Genomic DNA, 21405 nt, shown 5'->3' on the forward strand with positions numbered 1-21405 from the left:
CTGTAAGCATAAAACTTACACAGACATTACTGGAAAGACATTTATGTAAGTATTATAATTTCCATGTGAGTCACCCGGAAAGATTTTTGGTTTATGGCCTTTATGAGAGAGTGAAGTGACGTGTGACCAATTATGGATTCAAGATTTTTTTTATTCAAGATTTTTATTTGTCACATACACAATTATATAGAGCATATATAACCAGCAGTGAAATGTGAGTCAGGTCCGCTCCATGACCAATTATATTAAGAATACAACACAGATGAAAATATACATAAATATAGCTATAAAAGTAAACAATAAAAATTAAGAATAAAATATAAAAATATATAAGAGATGTATACTTGTAGAATTAAATATATAGTGGCTAATGTGCAAGAAATAAAAAATAATAAGATACACAGGAATGATGTGCAAACAGGTTACACTTACAGTATGTCAATGTGAGGTAGTGAATGATGAATGTCTTACTGATAAAGTGAATATTAAGTGGAGACACACAGCATGTTAAGAGGTTCTTTTGAGGTTAGGAGCCTGATGGCCTGGGGGAAGAAACTCCTCCTAAGTCTCTCAGTTTTTGACATCAGGCTACGGAAACGCTTACCAGAGCAGCAAAGTGAAAAGATGGTTACTGGGGTGAATGACCTTGATTATTTTAATGGGGACTTATACGATGGTTACTGGGGTGAATGGAGTCCTTGATTATTTTGGATTTTTTTATCTTATTTTAACCCATCCAAGTGCACACACACAGTAGTGAACACACACCGTGAACACACACCCGGAGGAGTGGGAAGCCATATTGCTGTGGCTCCCGGGGAGCAGTTGGGGGTTCGGTGCCTTGCTGAAGGGTTTTCAACTCATCAAGTCGTGGTATTGAGGGTGGACGAGAGCGCTGATTATTCACTCCCCCCACCGACAATTCCTACCGGACCTGAGACTCGAACCCGCAACCATCGGGTTACAAGTCCATCGTGGCCTATAGTCTGCAACACTATAGTCTGCCTAAAGAGAGACGAGCTGTCAATAGAAGCAAATTAGTGAGAAAATAAGTTTAAGACTGAAATTCAACTAGTCTTACAAGTTTGTCATTGAATTGTTTTTCTTTAAGACTGGTCATTCAAGTTGGTTGCATAAAACTTAAATTGTCCTAATATGAACCTGAAAAATAAAACTCATTACCCCACACTAGTCACACTAGTTCTTAACACAGAGACTAAGTTTATGCAGCTGGCCCCAGAACACCACCAGAAACAGGTATGTGACTGGAATTCTGACATCTTTACAAACCATCAATCAGTACTGGACACAACTGTCTTTCACTTCTGGAATCACATCCTGACAAAGACGATGAGCTGAAGACACCACAAGATCACTCACAGTCCCAAGCCACTTGAAAAGTAGCCAGAATGAGTGAGGGTTTGGTATGTGATTAGGTTAAATTCTGTTTGAAGTTGTTCCGATAAGTAGCAACAATGGTAAAACATCTTTATATAATAAAAAAGGAGAATAAATTCCAGCTGTAATCAAGTGAACTATGTCCTGGAAGGTCTATTTTAATAATTCAGTTAATGTAATTTTACAAGCACACAGTCTAGTCTTCAACTAAAAAAAGTCTTTGAGTCTTTGAGACCTTCATCTAAACGAGTGGACAGCACCCATGTCCAGTGTTTTCTTTAGTATTTCGTTTAGCCTATAAGTCAACCCATAAAAGAATCAGGAAATAATGTGTTATGCAAATGGTGAACTGTGATGAGACTTATAACTGATCATTTACATCAAGCTAAATGGAAAAATAAATTATTTACATATTAATAGCTTTAAGGACAGTCATAAAGCTTTATTGAAAAGACTGTGCCTGTAATTTACATAAAACATTAAGTTTAGGAAAACCTCTTTGTATTGGGAATCCTATGTTAACTTTCTGCTGGCTAACTGGATTAAATAAAGCATAGTTTTATGTGAGATCGACTCACATAGTTCAATAAGAGTCCAATAAAAATATTAAACACTAAAATAACACAGTGGCTTTTTGTATTTGTTTGTACTTCATCACATTCATGCCTCGTTCAATTTGTTTGGTGGAGACCCTTTAATCGCCTGCTTCTTTACTTGTGCCAGACAGGAAATCCCAGAAGAAGAGCAACTATACTTTGTTAGGGACGCAGAAGGTTTCCTGGAAAATTTTGGCTGGTCTGACTGCCTGATCTTAGGTGCAGTCAGCTGGACCTGTGGCAGTTTTAAGGGAAAGGTGGGACCATTTGGTGCAGGCACTGTGCAAGGGGGTTTCTGGAGAATTTGTGTTGACCTAACTGGAGCAACTTTTCCTGGGGAAAATTTTGCAGGAAATGGAGGTGATGTAATGCTTGGCTTATTCTGCCCCAGTGGTTTTCCAAGTGGGTGTCTATGCATTCCAGCTTTAGGAGCTCGAAGCCCAAGTGAGCGATTGCTAGTGTCTGCTTTGCTTATGGGTAACTTAGTGAGCCGTCCTCTAGCTTGAATAGGAATTCTTGATGATGCTTGATGTGGTTGCTAGGATGAAAAACAGAACATTAATTAATGATATTTTTCTTAATCCAGTTCTTCAAACTATTTTCAAACTAGTTTTGTGTACTTGGTAATACATTAAGAAATACTTACCTTCCTAACCAGACGCTCGAGCTTAGGTTTTGCCTCTGGTGGGTTCTTGTTTATCTGATTTGTACAAATATGTTCCTCTTCTTGTTTCTCATCAGTCAGAGCTGTCACGTGACATGTTGCCTTTCTATGCCTACTGCAAACATCATGACCCAGCTTATTCGCTTTAGATTTTCTATCATTTATAGTCTTTAGTTCTATAGGCTTAGTTTTGCTCATCTTTGTTTCTTTGCTCAGTGCAGCTCTTGGTCTTACGGGATCAGAATTGTTCAACTCTGTCTCTTGGAAGTCAGAATCCTCTAATATCAGCAGCTCAATGGTTTCAAACTGTTCAGGCAGTTTCTCTTGAGGATTGTGCGTCACAGATTTTCTCTTTAGCACTGCTGGACTGACCTCATCGCTCTGCAGTTTTAAATGCTCATTCACATGCTCTTCAGATTTCAGGCTGAGTGGATGATCTGATCCAGAATCTAATTCAGTCAATGGGTTTTGCAGTTCCTCACTCTTAGGCAACTCTATGGACTTTGTTACCTTGGTCTTCTCTGGAATTACATCAGTTTTATCTTGCAGTACTGAGCTCCTAAATTCACTGTCTGTTGCCGACTGTGGGATAGCATTTACTTCTGAAGCTCTGACCGTTAGATCTGGACTTTCCCCAGACTGTGAGTCCTGTAGTGACAGTCGAAGTCTCTTTGTAGTAGTCTCAGCTAACTGGATAGATTGTCCCTTACATATTGAATCTAGACTTGCCTCAGGCTGTAAGTCCTGCAGTGGTGGTTTGGCAGGTTTCTCAGCTAACTTTACAAATTGTCCCTCAAACTTTACATCTTGACTTATTTGAGACTCTACCTTAAGTTGTAAGTCTTGCATTGGTGCTTTTTCAACTTTCTCAGCTAATTCTACAGAATCTTCCTTGGACTGTATCTTTAAAACCTTCAGAGATGCACTTATCTCATGCTCTTCAGATTTTAAAACTGCCTGGTGACTGTCAGCTGTCATCTCTAGCATGTGTTGAAATTTGAGCTGCTCCTGTCCAAAATGCATTTTAGGGTTATCGTTTTCTTTTGTGTTCTGACCGTTTAGCTCAGATATTTTCTCATTTTCCAGGACAGGCTTCAGTACTTGTAGTCGTTCATTCAGGCTTAATGTCTCCACTGATCTTGGTTTCACTTCATGATCTATACCATCAATTTCTGACGTCAAACCCACTGTATCACTGCACTCAAAGTATTCCTCTGGAGTTAAAGAGAAGTTGAAGCAACCATTAGGAGTCTGTGAGAAATAGCAGGGTTCACTGTCTTTGACTGGTGGTTTACTATCATTTATTTTGGTACCTTTGTCTCTTTTTTGAGCAAAGGTGGTTTTCGAAGTTGCAGCTGTTGTTTTGAAGTCTGCAAATAAGAAATTGAAAACAATACTGCAAGATGTTTTTAAAAGTTTTGGAATAAACAAGGTCTGTTTATTATCCAAATCTGTACTCTCTTGAGCTGGGGATGAATTTGAACAAGGAACTTCCTGCTCTTGTGGACTGTTTTTGATTGAATTATGCAAAGATTCTGGTGTATTTTCAGGCACAAAGACATCTCCTACAGACCTAAAGTCAGCCACAGGGCTAAAACACTCATAGAATTCATCAGACAATGAAGAGATGCTGGAGTCACAGTTAGACGCCTGTGTACCATTCCAGCCATTTTGGTTTGTGTCTGGTTTTGTATCTCTATTGTCATGGGTGGCAACATCATTTATGACTTGGTCATCTTGGCTTTGCTTAACAGAAGGAGTTTCTGAGATTGCAAATGATTCATGATGATTTTTGTTGGACAACGCTGATGATGATTTCAATTCAAGATCCTCTGATGTTTGGGCAGGATATTTTAGAGGTTCTAGAGTATCCAGAGCTTGCTTTGTATCTGTATCATCTTGAGAGAAAGATAAAATTGTATTGAGAAAGTCTTTTTCCATATTTATGTTTTTTCTCTGCAAAGTTATAGAGTCCAGCTCTTTTTCCATTACACATAGTTCCTCTTTATTTATTTTATTACAGGCAAGCACATGCACTGTTTCTGGCTTCTCCAAAGGTGAGATAAGATTCTCACTCTGGCTGCTTCTTTGATGTTGATTTTGATCAAAATACTTCTGCGCTTCACCTGATGTTTGCTTCTGAGCTGGAGCTTCAGGATCAGATGGAGTTTGGGATATGGGTCCAGGACAATCCCTCAGAGGTAAAGACTCCTTTGGCTCATGAAGAGGATCCTTGAATCGAATGGCTTGAGATACTTCAAAGAGTTCTGAACGCATTAGGTGAGCTTGCAGTGGCTTGCTGGAGTCTCTTATGTTTATAAAACCAATGACATCACTCGGCGGGTCGGGATTGGGCCAGGTTGGCAGATAATTGATCATGTTTGCCTTTTCCAAGTTGAGCAATCCCGGGTGAACCGGTGGCACCACTGGTGTGTCTTTAATTTGTTTGATGACTTCTGTCTGATTCATGGAAGTGTTGTTCTTTGCACCTGTCTGGTCAGATACAGGTCCGTTGGTAGTGAAAGCGCAGTTGGAGACAAGAGTGTATTTTGGGTTAATAAGCTTGAGTGCTGTGGTGGCTGAGGGAAGTAAAGTGGGTACTGCTTGAGGGAGGAAATCAGGTTCAGGCTCACTGCTTAGATTAATCTTGCTCAGGCACACTCCATTAGACATCACATACATGTCCTGAAACAATGAGTCAAATGTGTCGACTGCTTGGCCAGTGAGAACCGTAATGAGATTTCTGTCCAGTCTTGAGGCAGACCACGTGAAACTGACAGTAAAGAACACATTTTTAATTGTAATAATTATGTAAATTAACGTATTTATGGATGCATTTAGAATGTACTAGAATCATTAATTAGGTTAGGTCTAATCTTGTTAAACTGGGTTGACCAGACTAACCTATATGACCCTGAGACTGCTTTGTATCCGTCAATAAACATGAACTTCTGGCTTTGGCTTCCACACACTCTCTTTGAGGATCGACTGAAAAATTCTGCCCCTCTGATGCTGCGCACTCTCATGTTCTGATGGAAAAGCAAAGTTTAGTATGTTTAACTAATGTGTGGATGAAAAAAAGAGATGATACTTTCCTGCCTGGAGGAATGAGAAACCAATGAAATTAATCTATCAACAGGGTTTTATGTGTACCAAGAGAGTTAATCGACAGGATTAATAACCAAAGATGACCTATTAAGAGTCTGCAAATGCCTTTTATTTTTAAGACATCGATTCTGACACACTTTGTTTATGTCAGTGAGCCTGGCCAAGCAAAGTGGGTGACTTGAGTTCATCAATAAAAGTTTATTAGTATATGATCACATTAGAAAGTAACCACATCATATGTCACATATGTAATGTATTCACGCATTTGTGCATTGATGGTAATCTGAGACTACTGCACTGAGCCTGTTGTGGTCATCCAGTCTTAATCACTATTCATAGTCAGTATTTAGATTTTCTTTTTGTGGGGAACAAGAGCTGTTTACTATCCACCAATTTTCTGTGGTGCCTTTAGGTGATACACATACAGAAGCTAATATCTCTATTCAAGTCAAGTGATAGAAAATGTATATAACAGAATATCTAAATTTATTGTAGTAAATACACTTCTAATGTTTTATAGATTTGTAAAATAAAAATAGTATTTTATTGTGTATAAATACTACATACATTTAATTTCTAACAAATTCCTTGCCATCACTGATAGAGTTTAAGAGTCTATGTCATTTCAAAAATGTGCTGCAAATATACCTATCATCAGCAGAAATCTGTTTCTGTTTCTAAACAAAAGTGACAAAGAGTCATAAGTGCTCACAGTTGCTCCAGGCTGTTTGGAAAATTAGACTTTCTGATTTGCATGTTCCAAAAGTTATCTCTCAGTTACTTGCTTCTGCTCATTAAACTGCAGGCTTTTAATAATCTGATGTTTATTTTCTGCTAATAAATCATTAATAAATCATCTTAAATTGCAACTCTTAACTGTGACATGCCTTTAGGTGTCCGGTGTGCATGCCTGCTTTCTCACACATTCTCAGGAAGTGCTTCACTCCGGTGGTCTCCAACATAATGTACACAGAAACCTTCCGCTTGTAGCTTGCATCCAGGAGATCTTTGAAAATGTCAATATCCGTGAACAAGTCCATGACAATTGCAATAACCTGCAAAGGGGGAGGTATTATTGAAAAAACAAGAACTAGGTGGCAAACAAAACCGTGTGATATCTGTCAAAAACAGACTGATAATGATAATGCACTGTGCACACAGATGAAAAAACGGGTCAAAATTATTCAAGCTGTATGAGCTTTGTGTAAAACCTGATGATCATTTCCTCCAGCATGATTAAAACATTTTCAAAAGAGGATTTTGAGCTTCAATGGACGGAATATCTGATCATTTGTAAAGTCCATGGCATTTAATGTACATTTTTCAAGATCTGAAAAATAATGTACACACACACACACACACACACACACACACACACACACACACATATACATATATATATATATATATATATATATATATATATATAAAGCCTATATGATGTTTTACAATTTTACTAATTCTAGAAGTCCAAAGTTTCAGCAGTGCCCAGCCCTACACTCTCAGAAAAAAAGGTACAAAAGCTGTCACTGGGGTGGTAGTATCTTTTCAAAAATTACTAATATGTACCTTTAAGGTACCAATATGTGACCTTTAGGCATAAATGAGGTACAAACATGTACCTTTTAAAAGGGTACTGCCCCAGTGAAAACTTTTGTACTTTTTTTCTTATAGTGTGAAGACTGTTTTATGAGCTTGAGAACACATGGAGCTACGCAGGACTTTGTCTTTATTCACCAGAGGTGAGTCACAACAAAAATCACAAAATCATAATAATATATAACATTCATCCCCTACCTTTTGTGCTTGGGAGATCATTTTTCTAACGACCTCTTTAATATGTGACTGACCCTCATAAGGAGGCTGAGTGTACACTTGAACACGAGTTATTCCGCGGTAGGACGCCCGGTCCGGCCACCCGATGTCCAGCAGAGGGATCGAGAGGTCCGAGCGGTCAGGCCAGTACTGAAGGGAAACATCTTCCCCATCACTGTCGCCGAGCAGTTCAGCGTCAAAATCAGGGGAACCCGGGCAATACACCTCCAGAGTGTTGAGAATGCTCTCAAGTTCCAGGTCTGATAGAAAGCAGCGGATGTTGTTTGTTTGGATGTAGTCCTCATAGGCGTCCTGTCCGTCATGTATGAGTGTTTCCAGCGCGAGTCTCTGCTGCTCGCTGTAGAAGAACTCCGGCTTGGACTCGTTGGTGCGCAAGTGGATGTGATTGTCATCAAGGCACTGAACCTGTGACAGTGCCATTACCTGAGCTCAGCGGTATTTTTAACAGCATTCAAAATGGATTTGCGCATAATTGACTAGTTTAGTTCAACTATTTTAACCGACAAGATATATTATAGGCTACACAAAAGCCACATAGCCTACAGTGTAAGATCCGGTTGTCTCGCTTCTGCTCATCAGTTCATATTGTCAAGAATAGCCTACTAGTGTGTGTGGTCACGCACAGATGCAAGAGCAGGTAAACATGCACACCTCAACCACGTGTGACTCCACCCAATGGTAAGAGAAACCCAGCAAACTTTATGGTGTTATTCTGAGTGTTTACTAATCGCCGTTTAGTGGGGACAGTTTGAGAGGCAGTTTGAAGGTAAAATGAGCAGGAATGTCGTGCTAGACCAAGAAGTTTAAATTATGTATAGGCTACGTTAATGCAAAATACTTCATTTTAGAATTGTTTATTTTTGTAATGGTGAAAAATGACCCAGAAAGGCGGTGTTTGAGCATTTCAGCGCTCACTGCTCCAAAACCTGTGGTTTTGAAAACAAAGAAGAAGTAGCCGAGATATAAAACCGCTATCAATGCATACTTGTCAAGAAAGTAATTAGTATTTGGACTCTAATATGTATTAATTGTGATGTGATGTGTATTTTTTTTCTTAAAAGTTCATAAAATTGTCCCACAGCCACATGAAGTCTTTTGAATTTGACTTTTTTTTTTTAAAGAACCAACCACAAAAATAGTCTTCACTATTGAGGAGACTCTGTGTAATTTATGCTGTAAAATATTAATATTAATATTAAGTAACCACATATTTACTAATAAACCATAAAGCAGTAGTTCACTTCCAGGATAAAAAAAAAAAAAAATCTTTATAATTGACTCATGTCATCCAACATGTTCATATCTTTCTGTCTTCAGTTGAAAAGAAATGAAGGTTTTTGAGGAAAACCTTCCAGGATTTCAATGGTGACCAACGGTTTGAAGGTCCAAATTACAGTTTCAATGCAGCTTGGAGGAAATGTTTATTCCTGAAGTGAACTACTCCTTTAAAGCAATATTCTAAAATCTAATTTTAAATTCCAGAGAGAATCCATGGCTGAAAAAAAAAAAAAAAAAAAAAGAATTCCTTTTAGAGTTTTTGGATTCAGTTGTACTTTGCACTGCAGCACATCAGAATGTCAAATAATGGAAGATGAAATATTCCGGAATGAGCTTTATAATTTCATGTCAAGTTTATTAATATCCTGGCTTAACCCAATAGCCATATTATGCTCTAACTGATGATTATTGACATGTACATTCATCTATTTTCCGTCATCATAATGGTAACATTTACATAATCAAAAGAAAATAAGACAACAACAGTTATTAACAACATATACACAGAACAAAAGTGTAATAAATATAGCAATTGGTTTAAAAAAAAAAGGATCTAAATTCATAAGCAAAGTGCAGTGAAGAGATTGTATTAATACAATTCAAAATCTCCTTTTGCATTTTAATGGACAAAAGTATGCTTGGAGTTGTTGTTTTTTTGTTTGTTTTTTTTTTGTATAATGGTGCTTGATAGTTTAGGGCGTTTGGCTTAAAAAGCTGACAGGTGTCATCTTAGTGTCAACGGCATGATTATGTTTTAGTAACTGTGGCTAGATAAGTTAATTTCTGCCTGATTACTTGTTTCAAAATCATTTTCAAACTTAGCTTGATCCTTCATATCGTATTAAACCAATAAATGATGCTAACAATCGACTACTGATATTTACAAACAGTGTTGTTATTGTCCTTCAGAGTCAGTGATAGGTGGGCTTGACGTACTCAGGTGGGAAAAATCCCACACGGCCGCGACAACAACCTTTCCAGCGCTGAGAATCTGAGCAGTCCAGCAGTTCTATGACATCACCCCGCAGGAAGTGCAGCTGGGAGTTGTGCTCTGGATTGTAGTCAAACAGGGCTTGTGCTTCATGGGGCCTCTGATGGGAAACAATAACAGACAAAGGTCATTATTGTTGTGCCTGCCTTTACATTTTCTACATTTATGTCCATTTTGATTTCATACATTATGGGCCTCTCCATTACGATTACACCTAAGATATTTTTTGTAGTTTCATAACTGTTAAGTTTGTTTTTCCTGATGTGAATTACATGTCATTTGGATAAATGCCAATCAAGTAATTGTTTAATTTACATGGAAAGTATGCTTGAAAAGCCTGACAAGGTTTCTGAACATGTTTATTTTTTGTTGCTGTCAAAAAGTACAGCCGTATTTGTATGTGTTGTCTTACCTTTAATGTATGTTCTGTGTCCTTCAGATAAACAGTCCTTTCCTTTGCTATGCTGTGGGTCTTGTAGAAGTCCACCAGCTGGTTTAAGGAAGGAAAGATCTCCTCCCAAACGAAGTAATAGCCGTCTCTGTCCTTTAACACCTTGAAATGCTGTACATGATCCCCATAGCTGGACAGAGTAGACAGAAATTCAGAATAAGCACACAGCACTACAGAATATCAGAGAACTTATAAAATAAGCCCTCTAGGATTTCACACACACACACACACACACACACACACACACACACACACACACACACACTTTGATAAAAAAATTTTTGTGTGTGTGTGTGTGTGTGTGTGTGTGTGTGTGTACAACCCCAATTCCAAAAAAGTTGGGAAACTGTACAAATCTCATAAACCTATATTTTATTCACAATAGAATATAGATAACATATCAAATGTTGAAAGTGAGACATTTTGAAATGTCATGCAAAATATTGGCTCATTTTGGATTTCATGAGAGCTACACATTCCAAAAAAGTTGGGAAAGGTAGCAATAAGAGGCCGGAAAAGTTAAATGTACATATAAGGAACAGCTGGAGGACCAATTTGCAACTTATTAGGTCAATTGGCAACATGATTGGGTATAAAAAGAGCCTCTCAGAGTGGGAGTATCTCTCAGAAGTCAAGATGGGCAGAAGATCACCAATTCCCCCAATACTGCGGCGAAAAATAGTGGAGCAATATCAGAAAGGACCTTCTCAGAGAAATATTGCAAAGAGTTTGAAGTTATCATCATCTACAGTGCATAATATCATCCAAAGATTCAGAGAATCTGGAACAATCTCTGTGTGTAAGGATCAAGGCCGAAAAACCATACTGGATGCCCGTGATCTTCGGGCCCTTAGACGGCACTGCATCACATACAGGAATGCTACTGTAATGGAAATCACAACATGGGCTCAGGAATACTTCCAGAAAACATTGTCGGTGAACACAATCCACCGTGCTATTCGCTGTTGCCGGCTAAAACTCTATAGATCAAAAAGAAGCCATATCTAAACATGATCCAGAAGCGCAGGCATTTTCTCTGGGCCAAGGTTAATTTAAAATGGACTGCGGCAAAGTGGAAAACTGTTCTGTGGTCAGACGAATCAAAATTTGAAGTTCTTTTTGGAAAACTGGGACGCCATGTCATCTGGACTAAAGAGGACAAGAACAACCCAAGTTGTTATCAGCGCTCAGTTCAGAAGCCTGCATCTCTGATGGTATGGGGTTGCATGAGTGTGTGTGGCATGGGCAGCTTACACATCTGGAAAGGCACCATCAATGCTGAAAGGTATATCCAAGTTCTAGAACAACAAATGCTCCCATCCAGACGTCGTCTCTTTCAGGGAAGACCTTGCATTTTCCAACATGACAATGCCAGACAACATACTGCAATTACAACATCATGGCTGCGTAGAAGAAGGATCCGGGCACTGAAATGGCCAGCCTGCAGTCCAGATCTTTTACCCATAGAAAACATTCAGCGCATCATAAAGAGAAAGATGCGACAAAGAAGACCTAAGACAGTTGAGCAACTAGAAGCCTGTATTAGACAAGAATGGGACAACATTCCTATTCCTAAACTTGAGCAACTTGTCTCCTCAGTCCCCAGATGTTTGCAGACTGTTATAAAAAGAAGAGGGAATGCCACACAGTGGTAAACATGGCCTTGTCCCAACTATTTTGAGATGTGTTGATGCCATGAACTTTAAAATCAAATTTTCCCCTTAAAATGATACATTTTCTCAGTTTAAACATTTGATATGTCATCTATGTTGTATTCTGAATAAAATATTGAAATTTGAAACTTCCACATTGCATTCTGTTTTTATTCACAATTTGTACAGTGTCCCAACTTTTTTGGAATTGGGTTTGTGTGTGTATATATATATTTTTTTCAGTCTTTTCATTCTTTTCAGTTAGTTGGCAATGCAACATTTATTAAATCAAATTTTTAGTATTTTATTTTATTTCAGTGTTATTTCAGTAATGATCTGTAAATGGAAACTATCTGTCAGAACAAAGGTTCTGCAACATTCCGTTTATTAATTGCAGTTCCATTGTGCTACAAAACAAAATTAATTTAAAAATGTATACAATTCATTGTAATTGAAATATCAAACAGATTGGCAATTCTTAAAAAAAGGCACACACACTTTTTAACTAAAACATTTCACAGAAAGAATTTGCTGGTTTTTGAACAATCATGAAAAAAAATCCTCTTTTTACATTTTAAGATCTGTAAACAGCTTTACTTAATGCAGGCCAAACATTTCACAACAGTTAGTCAGCATGTCTTCCAAATAAATGTTTCTTTAGTTGCATTAGGGTAGAGGCTCTGCAAATATTCTTTTCAAAGTGCTGATAACATTTAAATAATTCAGTGTTTGAAACAGCAGAATTTCTTTCAACTTTCTTTTGACCACCTGTCTAAAGATGAATTGCGCTTTATGAATATTAAATAATAAAAATCTATTTGTCACTCAGTTTACCTGACAACCAAGTGCCAAGACTTGCTCATTTTTAGAAAGTGAAAACCCTAGAGCTTGCATTTAAATAAACCTAAAAGCTTGTGACTGTCAATGTGAAATACTGTACTTCCTCAAAAGATTCTTCAAAGTTAGATGGTAGATGCTTCATAATGCAGTGCTATTTATAAGCTGATTAAACTAGTCACAAGCACAAGTCTTGAATTGAGTCACGAATATGGTTGTTGTAACAGAAATAAATTCTAGCAAAGTTAATCCACTTTGATGGTTTGATGGTTTCAGTGCATTATATGCTGGTGATGGGGGTTTAGGGGATGGGTGAGAACAGAAGCTGTAATTAAATATACTGTAGATGTGCATGATTTGGTGGTTCGTCAGCAAAACCTGTCATTTCTCTCAGCCGTCAGTGTCATTGACAATGACCTACATTCAGTGCTTATAGACCTTCAAAACTTTTGTGGTTTGTAGCAAGGCAGGTACATCTTGCATGTGTTGAAAAAACAGCAAATGGCTGTGGAACGTTGCATTACTGCTGTAACAAAGCTGTTTCTTTTGAATCACCGTGAATGATAGTTTAATCATTTTATTTAGTGAACAGCCCAGGGGAATCTTTAGCTCTCCAATGCAGGATTACCTGCTTGCTGGCATTCTCTCCTTTCATTGAAGATGAATGGCAGGCCAAAATATTCTGCTTTGTAATCATTAGCAACATAGTAAAAAAAAAACGAGGTTGTTCTGGATGGTTACTAATGTGTTGCTAGGTGGTTGCTAAGGTGTTATGGGTGGTTGCTAATACCTGGGAGTCTAGGTGTTGATAGATTGCTCTGGGTACTTTCTAGGGCATTGCTAGATTTTTATTGTTGGCCAGACAAAAAAAGTCCAATCACTTAGAAATAAACTAGCACTTCTTTTTTCAACAAGACCTACTTTTAAGGTATTATGTATGTACGTATGTATTAAAAAATGTGAAAGACAAGTTACACTTGAAGACTTTAATACTTAGGATTAGGAGTTTGGACTTTCAGTAGTAATATGTTTGCTTTAGCAATTGCAAATAAATGTATATAGTATACTTTATTATATGCATAGAAGGATGTCATTGCAATGGTCATTTAAACCATCTAAACTTGTTTCGTGGATAAGTCAGTCAGTGCCCCACTTTAAGACGGAGTACATGGTTCAATAGACATTTCACAGCTGAGTTACCTTCACCAATCTTCATTCGGCCAAGTGGAGTGACAAAACCTGTGGCACAGGGCCTTTGTACACACTCAGAAAAAAAAAAGGTACAACGATGTCACTGGGGCGGGCCCTGAGGTCAGGACCCTGAGGTCAGGACCTGTTCTAGATGTTTGGAGGCAAAATTCATGTTGAAGGCCCCCCACCCCCCAAAAAAGCACTTGAAAGAAATATGATTCCTAACCTTTTTATTTATACAACATTTCATTTTATTTTTTGTATATTTTTACTTTTACAGTATCGGTCAAAAGTTTGGACACATTACTATTTTTAATATTTTTGAAAGTCTCTTATGCTCATCAAGCCTGGATTTATTTGATCAAAAATACAGAAAATATTGTGAAATATTATTACAATTTAAAATAATGGTTTTCTATTTTACTATAGCCTACTTTAAAATATAATCTATTTCTGTGATGTGAAGCTGAATTTTCATCAGCCATCACTCCACTCACATGATGATCCCTCAGAAATCATTGTAATATGCTGGTTTATTATTAATGTTAGAAACATATGTGCTGCTTAATATTTATTGTATAACCTGTGATACTTTTTTAAGGATTTAAAAATAGTAATGTATCCAAACTTTTGACCGGTACTGTATGTAGGCTGCATTTTAATCAAACTTTATCTAAGGTAATCTTTATCTAAAGTAAAGACGATCACTAAGCAGAAAAGAAGTTAATTTCTACTCAGGCGAAACTGAAATTAAGTGTTAAGTTAGAACAGTAATGTGATCATCAGCAGAATCTGAGGTACTTTTTTGAAACATTAAAAAAAAACATTTTTTTTTTACGTCTGGGCACTCTTTTAATCTCATAATAAAGCATCCAGGAATTACTCTGATCGACAGAACAGGTTTATTTTTAGAATACATTGCAATCACTCCAAAATAGATGATGAAAACTCACACACCTGCATTAGGAGCTATTAGCCTTTTGTTTTTGCAGCACCTGAAGAACGTATTTGCTACGGCAAACATTCAGAAGTTGGGACCCACTTTGAAAGGGCAACATTAATTGGTTTGATAAAAGATGAGTGACAATTCAACTATATCCAATTAACAATGAGGCTAGTATTTTGTTGCTTCTGCCTGGCTTGACTGGCGGTGGAGTAGCGTATAAGATAGCACCGGTGCTGAGGTGCAAAAGCTAAAAGGTACATGTTTGTACTTTATTTGTCCCTAATTGGTACACATTATTAGTACTTTAAAAATGCATATTAGTACCTTTTGAAAGAGTACTGCCCCAGTGACAAACTGTAAAACTGATATCATACAAACATTGAAAACTTTTAATGAAAATTAGTACTTTTCTGCACAATAAACTTCCACTAAAAATACACCATTCAAATATATGAAGTCTGTAACATTTAGTGTTTTTAAAAAAAGTCTCTTATGCTCACCAATGTTACATTTATTTGTTAAAAAATACAGTTAAAGCTGTAATATTGTGAAATATTATTACATTTTATTTATTTTTTTATTTTTATATTTTTTGATGTGTTATTTTTTAATGTTATTGCAATGATTTTTTTTTAGTATCTATTACTCCAGTCATCAGTGTCACATTATACTTCAGAAATTATTTGAATATGCATTTTGTAGCATTATATGTGTATTATCTGTCACTTTAGAGCAATTTTATGCATCCTTACAGAATATAAGTAATTTCTTTAAAAAATAAAAAAACTATTGACCGAGGTGTACATCACCCAGACTTTGTGTATAGTTTCTCAATTATGTCATGAAAGATATTACAGAATGATTTGTTTATATCTTTTTTTTTTCATTATTATTATTTTTATTGTACATCTGTGCCAGTATTTTTGAGATTTACAAAAAGTAAAAAAAAAATGTATAAAATACTGCTTTCTGAATTTATATTAAAATCAATGCAGGCTCCAAGCTTGAGTTGGCGACCAGACATAGATATCAACACTCAGCATAAAATACTCAAAAAAACATCTTTTTTTATATCTTATTGTCTCTTAAGGATGTCTTGCACAAGAAAAACACTTACACGGGGAATTTAATTAATGAATATGTTGAAACCCAAAAAGAGGAAGCCGACATGGCCAGACATTTGTCATATCTGAAAAGCTCAGAATATCTTCTTAAAATGGTGGCATATATTTTCTCAGAGAAAAAAAGGAACATGAGTACTGTGTAAAATGGAATAATCAGAGCACTTCTTATGGTCTCTTCCCATTAACCCAGTTCAAACCTTGATGGCATTGGACATTAATGCCCAAACTCATCAAAGATTTCCAGGCATTCACATTGCTCATTTTGCAATATGACCTTGATTTGTCACTTAACATTTTTTATGGACATTTAACTAAAATGCCAGCGTTAGATTTCATCGATCACATGGAGATCACACCTGTGTCAGTCTTATCAGTAATCTGTATCCACAGACAGCACTCTCTCGAGCAATGCATGCAGAGCTGCGTCACACATTAGCCCTGGACCTGCACACCAATCTCACAATATCCCAAGCCTATTCCCTTACACCTGAGGCCCGTACTCGCTCAAGACCGCAGTGCTGATTATCCCAGACAGGCTTGCACTCTGCCATCCAAACAAGAAGTATGTGTTATAATGAGCCGGACAGAATAATAATGTGATTCCAGCACCAGCGCACTTGATGAATTTGAAATGAAATCTCTGCTCCGACATAATACTTCATTGTACTTACATTTTCTTAAGCAGCAGGGGATATTGGCATCCTTGCAAAATAGGTCAGATGTGTTTTGATGGACCCTATACTTTTTTTTCCCTCGTTATTAAATTTCTAGTTATGCTTTTATGAGGCAATGCAGCAAACAACAAATTACAGTGACCCCAACAACAGTGCAGTGAGCAGACTAGGCTAGGAAGGCTGGATGTGTCTTACCTGACCGACATGGAGAATTCTCCAGGTGCACTCTCACTTTCTCTTACTAAGAAGCTTCCACAGATCTGCTGGTGCAGTCGATTCTCGGCCACATGTCTGGAGATGCGGCCCACAAACCATCTGTGGGCGAGATAGAGGGGCACAGCAGCACTATTAGACATGAAATAAACAGCTAGAAAGGTTAACTTTAATAGCATTGTGTGTGTGTTTATACACTTTATTAGTATGTGGCAAACTAGAGGAAATTTGTGTTTAACAAACGTTGCTCTTCCGTAGCTGTTTCTGCTGAAATTCTTTATAAGCAAATAATGTAATATTCTGAAATATTATGACAATTTAAAACAACTGTTCTATTTGAATATTTGAAATGGTAAATATTCCTGTAATGTTAAAACTGAATTTTCAGCAGCCATTACTCCAATCTTCAGTGTCACATGATCCTTCAGAAATCATTCTAATATACTGATTTAATGTTCTGCTGTTATAAATTATTCCTGATGTTCAGTTATTCTTGAAACAAGTTTTGGCTGCTTAGTATTTTTGTGGAATTCGGACTCACTAAAGGATAGAAAGTTCACAGAAAGAGAACAGCTCGTATTTGAAATCTAAATCTTTTGTGACATTATAAACATTAATGTCACTTTTGATAAACTGATTGCTTCCTTGCCGAATAAAATTATTAAAATCTAAATAAATCAATAACTAAATAAATAATATTACTCCAAAGTTTTGAATGGTTGTGTATCAGGGTTTCCACAAAATATAAATGAGCAAAACTGTTTTCAACATCAATAAAAATAGGATTTTTTTAATACTGTGTGTATGTTTACTGTGTATATGGCATATGCTGACATCGTAGAGCTATAAAATAATGTAAAGAGAAAAAAAAATACAACAGCTCAAATTATTTGGTCCTGGAAGAATGAATATGATAATACACTTTGGTATAACGGCGTGAGACAAATTTGAGATTTACGTGGTCTTTTTCTCAGAAAACCATCAGAGAAGCAGGAGACCATTGAGATTAAAATCAACTCACATGTGCTGTTTGTTCCCAGGACTATTCTGATCCAGCGTGAACCAAGACTATATCCACCAAAGTCAATACCAATACATGTCAAATAAATACATTTCAAGGGTTACAGACATTGTACTTACTTGTGTGGCTTTAAGCTGATATAGTTTTTAGGTACATAGCCCTTCCTGTTCACCAACTCTGCGGTGTACCAGTTAGGATCATCTTCCATATTAGTGATCTAGTGGAAGAAAAACCAATAAACAAATTCTATCATTCGGTAAACAATCGCTCTGTATCCATAAACCAACACAAAACTGCTCTTACCTTGAGTATGTCTCCCTTTTGAAAGCTTAGCTCGTCACTTTCCGTGGCAAAAAAGTTGTAAAGAGCTTCTGCTTCCATCCTAAACTGGAGGTGCAGCCTGACCCCAGAAGATCAATGTGGCTAGACGTCCCACCACAGCAACAGAAAACTGAAGAGAGGAAACGATGAGACCAGAGAGCATCCACACTGAAACAGATCGTCCAGAGACAGGCTCACTGTCAAACACCGCTTCGTGATAAATGAGAATGTGTGTGGGTCTAAAAGAGAGAGTGAGACAGAAAAAGCATGTGGGAGGGAGGCAGGGGTGGCAGTTCCTGTCTCAGAGTGCTCTAATAGAAGGAAATACAGCTATGTGAGAAACAGGAAAGTTGAAAAAATGATGGGAGGAAGGCAAAAAGAATGGCCTCTTGAAAACTTCCCATTATCAGAGAGCCGGACCTGCGTATTACAAGTGAAGAATAACACACATGTGTTTGCCTGATTGCTGTTTTATGAGCAGATCTGTCATTGAGTTTATCTGGTAATTTTGTGTTAGTTTAGACTTTTCATATCGCTTCTATGTTTGAGAATAGCTGGAGGTGATTTAAATCAGCTGTGGAGTTCATCTGAAAGAATTCATGATTTAAACTAAGAGCATATGTGTTTCAAGATGAGCAAACACCATGACTCACTGAAATCCTCAACTGTTTCTCTATTGGTGGTGCTGTTTAGCACATGTTTAGCACACGTCCCATTTTTGGCTAGATTTTCACATGAATTGGTCTTTTCTTTCGATATTCCTTAATGAAATAAATTATTTTTGCACATTTGCTTTTTTTATTATTGTAAAATAGTTTGCATCAATACCTCTAGCTTCCATATTTTTCATTTTTGTTCTGTTTCCATCCAGGCTATATATAGGTAACTTCACCATTGTATAGATGATCATGTTTATATTTGGTAAGACAGAAGATAGCAAGCTGTCATTCAGCGGATGCTTTTGCAGAGTGATTTCCTAATCGTTTAGCAACCTGAGGTTATGTACACACATTCTCTCTCAAATTATCATTAAAATGTATTTTCATTGACTAAATAGTACATTTTATATATGCATCTGATTGTATTTCATATGTTCCATGTGGAATTTATTAGCAAACGATCCTTTCTTGTTCTCATTTTAGAGCTTTAATTTTGCTGTGAGATGTCACAAACTAGACATCATGATCCAATTCTAAGAGTCTTGGCATTGGCTATATCCAAGAGGGCCGTGATGGGACTCAACACACAAACAGTCATTATTGCTGTTTGAACTGATGTTATGAACACTCTCCAGGGTGGTGAGGAGCTGTTTACAAATTCCCTTTCAGAACATTTAAACTTAAGCCTTAAAGAAAGACAGTTGCCTTATAAATGATCACTTAAATGTGATAAACCCACTGTATGTGTACAGACATAAACTTCTAGTTAGGATGTCAAAAGCACTCGACACGACATTTTCCGTGACTTAAACAGTTACATCAACTTGGAAACATTTTGCACCACAAAAGATAATCTGTGAATGTCACTTGCACGCAGATATAAGATTGCATATGAAAAACCGATGTTGGTGTGATGCTGTTGATAGAAAGTTAAGATGCGTATGTACAAAGAAACATTTAATCTCATCCATTATAGCATTTATTTCACCCCTTATTTTCACTTTTTTTGTTTTACCGGAAACTGTTTGTGTGTGTGTTTCTATGGAACATATTTAATATAATTACATGTAATTCATTTTTATCTCTCTCTCTCTCTCTATATATATATATATATATTAGGAAAACACACACGGCAATATAAACAATTATGTGGGGGATAAAAAAAAAAGACTTCCTGAGCATGAAACAAGGAAACCACAAGCAGAGGGTGACGGAGTTTGGAAGATATAGATGCACTGCCACCATTTTATACTCGAAGGATTGCCAACTTGACTCAGTGGCCTATGATTAATACCCACAACATTTACATTCTGATTTCAAAAGAAGTCATGCACGCTATTCTATGTCAAAAAAGACTCGAGTGAAAGTTTCTAAACAAATAGTTTAAAAGCATAAACCAACACAAAAATTCTGCCATCATTCACTCTGCCTCATGTTGTTTCAAACCTGTATGACATGCTTTCTTCTGTGAAAAAATAAAAATAAAACTAGATATTTTGAGAGATGTCTCTATGTTTTGTATCCATACAGTAGTAGTCAATGGTAACCAAGACTGTTTGGTTACCAGCTCTCCTCACAATAGTCATATAAGCTTGGAACAACATGAGGGGGAGTAAACGATGACAGGATTTTTATTTTTGGGTGAACCATCCTTTAAGGATGACTAAATAATTTGTAATCATTGCATCTGTTACAGAATAAGTTATGTCTTACATTTAAACACTACAACATTATAATGATCCCAATTTAAAGGCTTAGTTGGTCTGTAAATCTGAGTTTCATTGCACCTCATTATTACTCAAACCTTCTTACTTAATGGAGCACATTTCTTTGTGGATAGTACCATTAGATAATGAAAATCTCACTGGGTTGATTGACAAAAAAAATTAGACGAACACCATTTTATGTCTAGAAGCCATGTGAAGGAAACTATGCAGACTGGGAGACATTTTGCTAAATGGAAACTACTGTTTTGTTTCACTGTGTGTGATGTCACATGCAGTTTGTATGCAGAAATAATTGCAAGCATCATGAAAGGGACCACAAAGCTTAACCACACTCCTCTTTCAAGGTGAAACTGAAGACAGGGTTTGATCGCTTTTAGAGGGCAACGACATTATTGTTTACCACATATTATAATTAATGAAATGACAATGCTGAGATGCAATATTTGGGGTTAAAACTGAGAATGATTATACACCGTTTTAAAACTTGTTTCATTTAACTTTCCCCAAAGAGAGTTTATCATTACACACCTCTATTTCAGTACTATGAGAGAGAAAATCGTTACCATGCTGCCCCTTACTGGTCAACTCATGTCAATACTATTAAATCTGTAGTCTAATTGTAGCCGACCTGACCGGAAGTGTATGCGTGACATTTCACTAAAAAGATCACCTTTTATGCATTGAACTGTGTCCAAGAGTTTTATTTCCAACAATCAGA

At 36.8% G+C, this 21405-nt stretch overlaps 2 protein-coding genes across 2 annotated transcripts; both read right to left on the bottom strand.

Moving 5' to 3' along the window:
* Window positions 1–732: 732 nt before the first annotated feature.
* Window positions 733–8474, bottom strand: LOC109109383. The gene is made up of 5 exons (XM_042721451.1): window positions 7564–8474; window positions 6654–6821; window positions 5563–5687; window positions 2641–5431; window positions 733–2532 (listed from the first exon to the last, which is right to left on the bottom strand). Exons 1-5 carry the CDS (start codon window positions 8020–8022, stop codon window positions 2059–2061), a joined length of 4017 nt encoding a protein of 1338 aa, XP_042577385.1. The 5' UTR covers window positions 8023–8474; the 3' UTR covers window positions 733–2058.
* Window positions 8475–9209: 735 nt separating this feature from the next.
* On the bottom strand, window positions 9210–18566 carry LOC109100321 (GRB2-related adapter protein-like). The gene is made up of 5 exons (XM_042721458.1): window positions 18284–18566; window positions 18100–18197; window positions 16942–17061; window positions 10284–10452; window positions 9210–9971 (listed from the first exon to the last, which is right to left on the bottom strand). Exons 1-5 carry the CDS (start codon window positions 18359–18361, stop codon window positions 9792–9794), a joined length of 645 nt encoding a protein of 214 aa, XP_042577392.1. The 5' UTR covers window positions 18362–18566; the 3' UTR covers window positions 9210–9791.
* Between the last annotated feature and the right edge of the window lie 2839 nt (window positions 18567–21405).

This window comes from Cyprinus carpio, chromosome A3, assembly GCF_018340385.1.
Source record: "Cyprinus carpio isolate SPL01 chromosome A3, ASM1834038v1, whole genome shotgun sequence".
Classification (NCBI taxonomy): domain Eukaryota; kingdom Metazoa; phylum Chordata; class Actinopteri; order Cypriniformes; family Cyprinidae; genus Cyprinus; species Cyprinus carpio.

Excerpts from the sequence above, each read along its gene's own strand:
- LOC109109383 (XM_042721451.1), bottom strand. The coding sequence starts at position 8,022 with ATGGCACTGTCACAGGTTCAGTGCCTTGATGACAATCACATCCACTTG. Across the intron at positions 6,822-7,563 it reads TGATCTCCCAAGCACAAAAG|GTTATTGCAATTGTCATGGA; the intron begins GTAGGGGATGAA and ends CCCCCTTTGCAG. Across the intron at positions 5,432-5,562 it reads GCAGTCTCAGGGTCATATAG|TTTCACGTGGTCTGCCTCAA; the intron begins GTTAGTCTGGTC and ends CTTTACTGTCAG.
- LOC109100321 (XM_042721458.1), bottom strand. The coding sequence starts at position 18,361 with ATGGAAGCAGAAGCTCTTTACAACTTTTTTGCCACGGAAAGTGACGAG. Across the intron at positions 18,198-18,283 it reads AAAAGGGAGACATACTCAAG|ATCACTAATATGGAAGATGA; the intron begins GTAAGAGCAGTT and ends TTCTTCCACTAG. Across the intron at positions 9,972-10,283 it reads ACACAGAACATACATTAAAG|AGGCCCCATGAAGCACAAGC; the intron begins GTAAGACAACAC and ends GTTTCCCATCAG.